Genomic DNA, 11,731 nt, shown 5'->3' with positions numbered 1-11,731 from the left:
AACTCCTGGCAGTTGGGGGGAGGGGGGCAGATGAGAACCAACCTTGGGAGAAGTCAGCTGGAGGTGTGACTTCAGCTGGAGGTGTGGAGGAGGCAAACCTCCGGATTAGAGAGCCAAGGCTGGGGGAGGGGTGGGGCAGCCAGGGGCCGGCAGGCCCTCCTCAGGGACTAAATAAGTACCTTCCCTCACTTCCTCTAAACCCTCTAAGCCGGCGAGGGCCCTACACAGACCCACTGCCATCGATTATGCAAAGAGACCCTTCCCCCACCTTCTCCCGCGCACTGGCCTTCCCGGTCTCCCTGACCTGGACTCCACCTCGGTGGGAACTAGGGCCAAGGTTTGGAGGCCCCTAGCCTTGTAGGCTAATCCCAGCTTCCCTAGTCCCATCCTGCGGCCACCAGGGAATTTGAGAGTTGAGATCCTTGAATATTTCATCAGCACTTCAGCCTGCAGTTGAAGAAGCAGCCAACTTACAGCTCATGGATAATTTATGGCCCCAGCAGAGAACCTGGAAGTAGTGAGGGGGAGGGGCAGGGAGAGTGGGGGCGGGTGAAGCCTGGACCCGGCTGTGAAGCCAGCTCCATCCGAAGTATGTGCTGGGGGCCGGGGAGGAGCTCCAAGGCCAGGGACATTTCCATTTTTGAGGATATCAAGGTATTACCAAAAAAAAAATGGTTATCAAAATAATTATGCTAAAGGTTAAAGTTACATGACAAGCATTTTCTGACTTCATTCCTGTGTCTCTGTAACTGTGTGCATAACCTCACTTGGAGATAACAAAAAATTTATGTTATCTCCTTCATGGCTGTGAAACCTCCAGAAAGACCCCCTGCTTCCCACACCCACCCAGGGCCAGGGAAAGAGGCCAGACTCCCCAGTTAGACTGTCTGAACCTCACTCCTTTCTAGCCTCCTCCTCCAGGAAAGCCACCAGGATTTAGCGAAATGCTCAAAAGAAAAGAATCTCAAATGGCCACCACTTACTTTGCTCCAGGAACATAACACAGCACTCTTCTCGTTAAAGGAAAGCTGAAAAGATGACCCCAAATAGAAAATGTCAAGTTCTCTTGGCCTCTTCTTTTTTTTTTTTTTTTGGCCTCTTCTTTACCAAGGGACATACCTTAGTGCGTTCTTCCACAGATTCAGAGGATCAAGTATATGGGGCGGGGGAGGGGGGTAAACAAGCAGCCATGTCCTCCTTTTACCTCAGTTTCTCCACCTGAGTTATGGGCATGAAAGGTGCTCCCACCGCAAGGGCTTTTTGGGGGTCAGAAGAGATGCTATTCAGGCACCCCGGCGCCAGCTGGCACCCAGGCAGGTGGTGATTATGGGGTGATGTGTCCCCAGTGTGGGCTGGGGCTGGCTCCAGTGGGCAGCCCCAGCACTCAGCATACTCCCATATAATCCCCAAGTCATCTTGGAGTTTTATCATGCAGCCCTGGGAGCCCAATCTAGTCTCTCTGGGCCTCAGTTTCCCCATCCATGAATTTGGGGCCATCTGCTGGAGCCATCCTTGGAGAGAAGCTGCAAGAGGAGGGCTGGATGAAGGCCCCTGAGTGGGGAAGCTGCAGAGGGCTTGGGCCCTGCGGCTGCCAGGACTCCCCCAGTAAGCTTATGAGGTTGGCCCCAGTGCCAACTGGACACAGCTTTCTGACACAGGAGCGGGTCAGGGGGACCGTACTCTCCCTGAGGAGGAGAACACTAGGGTGAGACTTCAAGAACTAGTTCTCAAACCTAAGCAGGGAATTTCTTCCTCTGGAATTTACAAGAATTTGGGGGAATCCCATAGGACCCTCCCTCCCCTGCCTCCATTGGCCATCACCTCTCAGGATTCAAGACAAGGCTGGTCTAAATGACCCCAGCGAATCTGTCCCCAGGCCCTCTAACATCTGGTCCAATCCCAGGGAGCCAACAGCGGGAAGTGGGACTGGGCTATGGAATCAGGCCTGAGAGTGAGGCTTGACTGCCTGCCCTTCCTCCCCTTCCTGCTTTCCTCCCTTCCTCTCTACCCTTCCTCCTTCCCTCTCTCCCTTCTGGAACTCTCTGCCTCCCTCGGTGAGCTGTGGCAATGTGTGGGCTTTGTCTCCACATCTGGTCCTCACCTTCCTCTCCCCAGCCCCAGCTGGCAGCCTAAAGGGACAAAGCCAGCTCCGGGGACCAGAGAGAGGAGACCACGGTGTTCTCTGCTCTCTCCCTTCTCTGAGTATCATGGATTTAGGGAGAAATGTTTCAAACCCAGCTCAGGCACCCCCCACCTTGAGGAACCTTGGACAGGTTGCTCTCATTCCTCAGCCTCACCTGTGGCAGAAGGGAATTGATATCTATGTTGCAAGACTGTTTTTTGTTTGTTTTGGCCGCGTGGCATGCGGGACCTTAGTTCCCGGACCAGGGATCGAACCCTTGCCCCCTGCAGTGGAAGCAAGGAGTGTTAACCACTGGGCCGCCAGGGAAGTCCAGGAACCGGAAGACTGTTTTGAAGGCTGTAAAGAACCTGCCAAGTGCCCGGCACACAGTAGGTATTCAACACATTGTAGCAGCGATGCTTTGCTTGGGGCGGGGCCTTTCTGGATCCAGGACACCTCTGAGACACCTGAGTCTGGCTCTGTTGTGTGAGGTCATCATCCCCAGTGCCCTTTTGGCTGTCTCTAACCTTCTAGCCATTTTGCTACAGATGCTAGGGCTGCTGAGATGCTGGGTGGGTAGTTGGGAGCGGGGTAAGGAGAGGACCGAGTGAGACAGAGACGTGGAGGAGGTGAAGGCGTCTGGGCTGGGTGGGCTTGGGAGAATGGGCTGGAGGGCCCCAGAGGGCCCACGCTGGGACTCGCTGGGACTCGCTAGAACTCGATCTCACCGGCCTGGGGAGCTGGCCGGGCAATGGGGAGACACTGACATCAGAGAGAGGTGGGAGTGGCTGGTGGCTGGTGGCTGCCAGGGATGGAGAAGCTGAGTAAGGCCCACTGGAAGGGGAGGTAACGCCGGGGTGAGTACCTAGAGAGGGGCGGCCTTCTGTTCCCAGGACACACGCCTGCACGCGCACACATACACACACACACCCTCACCCTCAGATGCACACTTGGACACACACATCAACACACTTCTTTTTTTTTTTAACACACTTTTTAAAAATTTTTTTGGTACGCGGGCCTCTCACTATTGTGGCCTCTCCCGTTGCGGAGCACAGGCCCCGGGGGCCCAGCCGCTCCGCGGCATGTGGGATCTTCCCGGACTGGGGCACGAACCCGTGTCCCCTGCATCGGCAGGCGGACTCTCAACCACTGAGCCACCAGGGAAGCCCTAACACACTTCTTAAACCGTACCCCCATTCCCGCCCTGTTCTCCCGATCCTCTCACCCTGCTCTATTTTTCCAACGCACTTATGTTAACATAGCCAGATAACTCATTCATTGTAACATTTATTGTTTATTGCCTGTCTTCCCGCTGGAATGCAAGCTCCAGGAAGGCATGGGGTGCTTGGCTTGCTTTGCCCACTATTGTATGCCCAGCACCTGCGACGTACCCGGCTCGTAGGTGCCCAATACATAAGCGTTGAGTACAATCACATATTCTAGGGTGAATGCGCGCACCCTCAGGGACGCATGCGCAAACCCGCACTGTTGCCCACGACGCTGCCACGGACATTCTCAGACACGTGCACGCAGGCACTCGCTCACATCCACACCAACACACAAGCACACAGGCCTTCTCGCTCCCGCACACAGGCGCTTTCAGACTCAAACCCAGCGGTCCAGATTCCAGAGCTCCTACTCACGCAGGCATGCTGGAGCGCGTCCCCACTCCCCACCCTCCGGAGGGCCAGCCCCGGAGGGCAGCCCCTCCCAGAAACAGGGGGCGGGGCCTCGGTGGAAGCTGACTACACAGCAGCTTGAGAGGGGTGGGGTGGGGCAGGGCCGCCCTGGTACCTGGGAGCTCTTCGGAGACGCTGCCACTGCAGACCCACCTACGGGAGGGAGGGAGCAGTGAGGTCACCGGCGCCCCCAGCTTTGACCCCGCCCGTGCTCCACATTCCGCCTCTGTCCTTCCTTTCTTCATCTTCGCCAAAGGCCCAGGAGAAGGGCATGGGGTGAGGCAGGGAGTCCTCCTGGACACAGTGATGGGCAGGGCTCAGGCCACGTCAGCTGGCACATCTGGGCAGGGGTGTGGACGGTGAGAACTGGGCTTACCAGCTTCCGCTCCACCTTCCAGTAAGAGGAGAAAGGTCCTCCACCACCCTACCGCTGGGAGAACAGAAATGTGGGCAGTGGGCCAGAACTGTCACCTGGCTGGCCCTAGCCCGGTGTCCCTCCGCAGAGACCCCTTTTGCCTCTACTTCCCTGCTCGGGATCATGAAGTGGGGGGGAAATCACAGGGTGGGTGGTAGCCACCTCCAAATTCTCTGCCCCCCCAGAGCCAATGCAAGATTGGGCAAGATGGTCTGGCAGTCCCACTGCCACCACAAAGTCTCATGTTATCAAGCCGTATCCCTAGGGTTCCTCTGGCCACTAAGAGGGTCTGTTCCCTGCCGTGGAATGAATGGGAGAGTGGGCAGAGAGGGCAGCGCAGGGCATGCTTGCTCTCAGTAAACGCTTGGAAAGCAAAAACCGGAAGTAAGTGTCCTTGGCCCCCCCCCCCCTCCCCACATTCCCTGAGGGAAGCGATGCTGAACTAGGAAAATACAGGACATACCACCTTAGAAATCTGAAACCACCATCTTGCCAGGACTCAGGCAGAACTGCATCCTCACGCCCCCTAGTGGCAGATTGCAATGGCAGACTGATGCTCCTCGTGGTTGCAAACACCCAGGGTCCATCCACAGAGGCCAAACTGTGGCCCCTCACCTGTCTCCACATTTACTGATGAGGGGAGATGGGTGCAGAGGGAAGGAGGGAAGGACTTGCCCAGGGGAGTCTGGACCCCAATGCTGTGATTCATTCAACAAGAAATGTTTATTGAGCACTGACGGCCAATGTGCCAGGAACCGCTGGACTCCTGGTCCAGTGCTCTTCGGGATGCCAGCTGCCCCTCTGCTGTGTCTGCAATTCAGCTTGAGACCCCGACTAGGAAGAGCTAGCATCTTCTCCTCCAGGAGACTGCCCCACCGGGTGGGGAGGACACTGGGAGGAGGACAGGCCGGCAGCCGCTGCAGCACCGTCATACGGTGGTCCAGAGACCCAGAGAGGAGGCAAGAGGGGTCTGGGGAGCAGTGCTCACAGTTGGGACAGGATGGGGCCTGGTCAGCTGTGTCCATTTACATGTTTAATAAATAGTTGTTGTTGCTGCCCAGGCTGGTGGGGGTGGTACCACTGGGCCCGGGATTCCCAAAGCTCTTGAGGGGTGCCGGGGGCCCTCTTCTTATGCTAGTTCAGGCTCCGGCTCTGAAAAATGAAAGGAGAGAGCATTGGGGTTAGCTTCCCATCCCCAACAGGTTTCTGGGTGCTGTCCTCGGGGAGGTGGTGCAGGCAGGAGTGAGGGTCCCCAGGAACAGGTCTCAGCTGGTCCCTCCTCCAGGAAGGATGTCACCCCCACCCCTCTACCAGGTGGGACAGGGGCTGCTAACAGGCCGGAAGCCCCCAGAAGAGGGGTGCCAGCACCCAGCACAGCTACTCCACAGCCTCTGCAGGCCAGTGCTTGGATCCTCCTGTCCCTAACGTCTAGCCCAGGCTGCATCCCCGCCCCTCCACCGGGACACAAGTCGCTGACCGGCCTCAGCCTCGTCGCCCTTGGCATCTGGCTCCTGCCACCAGTCGGCATAGATGCTTTCCTCGTAGTCGCCCTCCCCTTCAAACTCGGCATCAGACGGGGGCTCCTCAGGCTCCATGGGCGGTTCTGTCTCCTTCAGCTCCATCTAGAGCAGCGCCAGGATGGGAGGATAAACCAGGTCATAGCAGGCACAAACCCGGATCGGCTCCCTTCCTGGCCAAGGGGCCCTCCCATCCCATCTTGGTCCCAAACCCCTCCTTCCCAGTCACACTCAAGACCTCACACAGGAATAACTAGAGGGTTTCTCCCTAAGTCCTCTTCCCAAACTGCCCCCTCAATGAACTGATGCATGGGGCTCCACCAGCAGAGCTTCAGGGTTGGTGTAACCTTCTTCCTCTCCACAGCCCACCTTTTAAGCGTAAATATCCAGGCAACACTGCTAGTCCATGAATACTGTCTGCTCATGCTGCTTCCCGGCCAGGAACACCTTTACTCCCCTGTGCTTGGATAGCTTTTGTTTATCCCTCCAACACCAGGCATCAGCTCCAGGATGCGGCCCTTGCTGATGACCCTGGCTGGGTCTGGAGGCCTCGTCCAGCACCCCGTGCTGACTTCTCCCACTGCACTGAACTGTGATCTGATTGGGCGAGGGACTGTGCCTTTCATCAATTTACCACAGCCCCAAGCACGGTGTCTGGCAAACAGCAAGCGACAAATAACAGTAATCAAAATGGCTACCACCCCCTGAGAACCTACTATGCGCCAGCTCTACACTAAGTGATTCACATCCTAGATCTCATTGAATTCCCACCACAGCAGTGTAAGATGGCCATTATTCTCTCCATTCCATGCATGAAGAACTGGAAGTTAGAGGGTTACCTAACACTTGCCTGGAGGCTATCCAACTGGGAAATGGTGGAGCCAAGTCTGGTAAGCACCAAAGCCTGGGGGCTCACTGTGCAGACCTGGCCCCCTGTTTGATGAGGGGGGGCATGGGTGCATGAACAATGGGGGGGATAGATAAATAAGCACTGGGCGGCCACACCTCAGAGAATTCAGGCTCTCAAACCCTCATTTAGAATCAACGTAATAACACACCGTGGTCCTTCCTTCCTGGCGTCCTGTGTTCATTCATTCACTCACTGGTTCATTCAAGCCCAGTTTCTGAGGGCCAGCTCTGTGCCAGGTGCTATGGGAGAGCTGGGAATAACCTGGTCCCTGTCCTGGAGCCCAGTCCTCTAGGAGACTGGCTGGAGAAAAGGGCGGGGTGAGACAGACAGGGCTGTAAGTAACTCCGGTCCAGGGAGGCACAGACGGTCAGAGTAGGCATTGCAAGCCCAGAAGACAGAGCCAGGACGTACAGCAAGGGCTTCTGGAAGAGGCGCCACCAGAGCTGGGCCCAGGAGAAGCGAGATTCAGACATGTAGAGAACGGGGGTGTGAGGACACGGAGTGGGGAGAGGAGGGCAGGTGTAAACAAGGGACAGGTGAAATCCCTCTGCTTCACAATGGCTGACTGCCACGAGCTGAGGCTGAGATTCGGCACAGCGGCCCCAGGAAGAGGATCAAGGGGTGTCCGTCACCACCCAAGCCAGGAGGGCAAGGGGCCACTTACCTCGTCATCTGACTGCAGGTACATGTGCGCAAACTCCAGCAGCTCCCGAAGCTCAGCTGTCTGGTTGTGGTAGAGCATGGCCTCCTGGGAGGAGGGAAGAAAAGTGAGGTGAGCCAGGCCCTGCTGCCAGATGGTGGAGGGGCCAGAGCTCCTAGGATCTGGGCCCTCTGGCCCTTTCACAGCTCGAGGAGCAGGGAACAGGTATCAGTTCACATGCTGGTCGAAAAATCACAGCTGCCTGAAGCGCCGGGTTAAGAAGGATTCTGAGGGCTCAGTGAGAAAGAGTGCCTAAATCGATTCGCAAAGTCTGCCACTGACAAGGAAGTGGGGAGTGGCACCACGTGCCCCATATTTGCCAGTCTTGCCCTAGAATTCCAAGGGGTTCCTCAGTTGGTCCAGGTTATGGGGTCCCTGGGGAAGGAGGGCAAAGGCCAGCAGTGAGCATGGTGAGAGTGGGGAAGGGAGCAGGCAGGGACAGATATTTTTTACCTCCCACATGCCAGGCACTGTGCTGGAGACGTAGGCTGTTCCACCCCCATTTTGCAGGTGAGGCAACAGATTCAGAAAAGGCCAGTAGTGTTCCCAGGACCACACAGCTGGTGGGTTTGAACCTAGGACTCCAACTACAACCCAAATTCTTCCTTTTTATTTCTCACCCTGCCTTTGGAAGAAGCCAGGTTTTTTTGTTTTTGTTTTTTTAATCAAATCGTATATCCTGAGAATGCCTCGGCGATGCCCACCTCCCTGGGCTGGAAGTCCTCCTCCTCCAGGCCCCAGCGGGCCCTGTGGAAGCGATAATACACCAGGTTTTGCTGCATGACATTGTCTTCGGGGTCAAAGAGCATGTAGCTGGCGGCACTGCGGGCGGCCTGGCGCACGTCGTTCACTGCAGGCAGGACAGGAGTGAGTAGTGGCCCTGGCACTTCCCCACCTTCAGGGATAACCCTCAACTAACCCACCCCTATCTCCCAATCTAGTCCAGTGCCCCTGGCTCCCCAGCTGCCTCCCAGAATACCTGTTGGGCGCCTCATCCCACCCAGTAATAATACAAGCTAGAATGTATTGGGCACTTACCTTATGCCCCATGTAACTCATTTAAACCTCACTGTTACTGTCATCCCCATTTTACAGATAAGAAATCTGAGGCACAGAGAGGTCAGGTAAACTGCTTGAGCTCACACAGCTGGAGAATGATGGCACTGGGGAATCAGAAGCCGGTGGCGCAGCCCTCAACCTGTTTGCCAACTAGAACACAAAGGGTCTCCTGGCCCTTGGTCTTCAGTTCCTCCTCTCCAGCTCCAGCCCGTCTGAAACTTGGCATCTCTGCATTGCAGAAACCCTGGAGATTGACCATCTTAGCCCCGGCTGATGCCAGAATCCCCCGTAAGTGAGGACGGCCTTAAGTGCTGGTGCTACTTTTTATTAGCCATGTTAACTAATGGCCCCTGACCCTCTGTGAGCCTCGGCTTCCTCATCTGAAAAATGGGTCCAGTAACGCCAGCTACCGGTTGCTTGTAAGGGGATCAAGTGAGATAAACAGATGTGGCAGGGCTTTGTAAACTATCAAGTGCTGTGCAGTTGTTGACTATCTAGTCATTTACCCAAGAGGCCCTGGCATTCTCCCCTGAGGCTGCTCTCTGTTCCCCGCCACAAGCTTCTCACCTGCCTCACCACCGCCAGCCTTCCCTCCCATCACCAAGGGTGCTCAATTCTGGCTCGGCTTCATTCCCAGTGCAGTGCTCTCCCCCACCCCAAGCCCCCCAGGACGCTCACACTTGTAGTAGGCAAACTGCAGGTAGTGATACATGGTGGCCACGAACTTCTCCACGAAGAAGCCACCCACGTTGGGGGTCAAGTTGGCCTCACAGTCCACCTTGCACTGCAGGGATTCTGCGAAGAGATCTGGGGGTGGGGGTGGCAGCGGTGAGGAGCTGGTGTACTGAAGCGCTCCATCCCGCTGATGGGGAGGACGGCCGATGGCTTCCAGTCCCAGCTCTGCCTGCTGATCCCACGAGACAGTCGAGGGACAAGGGATGCGGCGGAAGCCTACAGTGGCCTGGGCTGACTTATCACCCCCACAGCTCACCCACCGCCCCAAAGCCAGAGGAAGCCAGGGCACACTGGGAGGTTGGCAGGTGAGGCCTGCAGGTGGGACTGAAGCCCAAAGAGAGAAGCTCAGGACAGTCCCTTCTGCCCCTGCTGAGGGACTCTGCCCTTAGGGATCCCCAGACTAGGTGTGATTTCTGGCCACAAACTGCTTTCTACACACACCTGCTGGATCGTTTCCCACCTCAGCAACCTTGCACCTGCGTTGCCCTCTGCCTGGAAGGCCCATGAACCCAACCTCCCCAGACCCTTTTGGGATGTCACCTCCTCTCTGCACCGATGCCCAGCACCTTGGACACTCCCTACTGCAGCCCTCTGCACCCAGTGGCAGGTGTTGTTGGTCCCTCTCAGCCAATGCCGACTAAAGGGTCTGAGGGTAGGGATAACGCCTTATGCCTGTCCGCCTCCCAAGCACTTAGCAGGCGCTCCGTAAATGTGTATGGAATGAATATTTGTGTTAAGGTGCCTTAGAAGTTCTGGGAAGCAGGGCCCTGCGATGAAAGGGATGCCCACGGGGGTGGATACCTGCTATGGCTGGATAGAAGTCCTTGAAGTCCACCTGCTCGTGGGCCCCCTCGCAGCCAGCCAGACACCGGGCAAAGACGGCCATGTACTCGGCCAGGGCCCGCTCCATGTCCTCGGTGCTGCTACGGAAATCTCCGCTGTTGTAGAGCTTCACAGCCCGGAGGAACACGGCCTAGGGGGAGGGGACGCGGCACAGGGGTCAAGGGGACCCCCACACCTCCCCTCCCCCACGGGCCCTATGGGGGACTCAGGGAATTGCGTCAGGGCTGGCCCTACCCTGGCACCCCACCTCATAGGGCTGGGCCTCCAAGTCCGTGAGGGGCTCGTCGGCGGCGTCCAGCAGCCCGCGATAGTAGTTGAGATACTTGGCGGTGAGCTCGTGCTTCGGGTTCCTCTGAAGGAAGGTGTAGGCCGCGGCCACCGCTTTCTCCAGCCGGTTCGCCTGCGGCGTGGGGACAGGGCCGGTCAGCAGGGCCAGAGCCCGCAGCCCCAAGCACACGCGAGGAGCCGCGCTCCCCCCGACCCGACTAGGAGGCGCCGCCGGCTGGACGCACACCTTGAACTGCGCGTAGTGCAGGTACTGGTAGGGCAGGCGGCTCTGGAAGTCGCGCAGCAGCTGGCGCGGCGGGTAGGGCACCTGGAAGGCGGGCAGCGAACGCTTGCAGCGCCGCAAGCAGGCGGCGCGCTCCAGGACGTGGCCGAAGAGCCGCAGCTCGCGGGCCCACTCGTCGCCGCGGCCGCCGTCGGGGCCGGGGGTCGCAGGCCCGGGGGGCGCGGCGGCGGGCGGCGCGGGGCCGCTGCAGTTGGCGTGGCAGAAGGCCTCGCTGTCCCGCAGCAGCCGGTGCAGCCGCAGCGCGGCCTCGAGGTAGCGAGCGCTCTCGCGCCAGCTCTCGCCCTCGTACTGCTCCAGCGCGTGCCCGTAGGCCGCGGCCAGGGGCATCAGGTCCTCGGGCGGGAAGCCCCGGAAGCTGTACTTCTCGTACTGCGCCCCGGCGCTGCCCAGCAGCAGCCACAGCAGCCCCCACGCCGCCCGACCCATAGCCCCCTCCGCGCAGCTGTCTCTTCCCTCCGCGAGCTGGCGTCCCGGCCCAGCTGCCGGGCAGGCTGGCGGGCTCAGGGGCCCGGGACTGGCCGGCGCGCCCGCTGGGTCTTAGCGCCTGGTACCGGGGGCAGCGAGGCGGGGTCGTGGCTTGAGTCAGATCCCCCGAGGGCCCGAGGGCTGTGTCTCCACTCTTTTAAGAAAGCCAACACTATTCTGCGTCTCCGATCTCCTGCCCTTGGGGGTCCTCCCCTTGGCAGACGGTGAGAGGGTGGAGGAACAATTCCCGCAGGGATGCGGAGCCCAGAAAGCCCCTCCCACACAAAGACAGTCCCCCCACCCCCAGACCTTAATATAGAGAAACTGAGGGAAGTGCCACCTCACTCTACTTTACCCAAGCCGTGGAATCTGCTCTTCCATCAGAGTGGTCCTTCTGCTCACTCCCCACTCCCAGCCCCGAAGACGTTCCTCCAAGTGTCCCCCCAGCCCGCGACGGGGAGGCACACCCCCGGTTTTACCCTGCACGTCCTCCACTCTCACCACCTCCCACTCGATCTCCATCCCCACGTCAGAAAGTCCTCTGGCAGTCCAGCTTTTGCAGGACAAAGCAGCCCGTCGTCCCTGGAGAGGCCGTCCCTGGGGCAGAAGGGGTGGGAGGGAGCACTGAGATACCCCTCCGATTCCGGAGCCTCACCAGCCACCTGGAGGGACCTAGATTTGGGGTTGCCAGCCAAAGAAACAAGGGATGCTT

At 58.3% G+C, this 11,731-nt stretch overlaps 1 protein-coding gene across 1 annotated transcript; it reads right to left on the bottom strand.

Annotated features, from left to right (window-relative positions):
• Positions 1 to 4,703: 4,703 nt before the first annotated feature.
• On the bottom strand, positions 4,704 to 11,238 carry P3H4 (prolyl 3-hydroxylase family member 4 (inactive)). Its single transcript, XM_030840283.3, has 8 exons — positions 10,498 to 11,238; positions 10,231 to 10,383; positions 9,942 to 10,113; positions 9,084 to 9,212; positions 8,051 to 8,196; positions 7,311 to 7,394; positions 5,697 to 5,841; positions 4,704 to 5,371 (listed from the first exon to the last, which is right to left on the bottom strand). The coding sequence occupies exons 1-8, from the start codon at positions 10,978 to 10,980 to the stop codon at positions 5,349 to 5,351; spliced, it is 1,335 nt and encodes a 444-aa protein (XP_030696143.1). The 5' UTR covers positions 10,981 to 11,238; the 3' UTR covers positions 4,704 to 5,348.
• Between the last annotated feature and the right edge of the window lie 493 nt (positions 11,239 to 11,731).

Source organism: Globicephala melas, chromosome 20, assembly GCF_963455315.2.
Source record: "Globicephala melas chromosome 20, mGloMel1.2, whole genome shotgun sequence".
NCBI lineage: Eukaryota > Metazoa > Chordata > Mammalia > Artiodactyla > Delphinidae > Globicephala > Globicephala melas.
Note: the sequence above shows the minus strand (reverse complement) of the source record. Positions and strands in the feature narration are given on the sequence as shown.

Coding starts and splice junctions, on each gene's coding strand:
- P3H4 (XM_030840283.3), bottom strand. CDS start 10,980: ATGGGTCGGGCGGCGTGGGGGCTGCTGTGGCTGCTGCTGGGCAGCGCC. Junction 9,213..9,941: donor CTTCTATCCAGCCATAGCAG/GTATCCACCCCC, acceptor CCCCACCCCCAG/ATCTCTTCGCAGAATCCCTG. Junction 7,395..8,050: donor AGGACTTCCAGCCCAGGGAG/GTGGGCATCGCC, acceptor CCCTCCTCCCAG/GAGGCCATGCTCTACCACAA.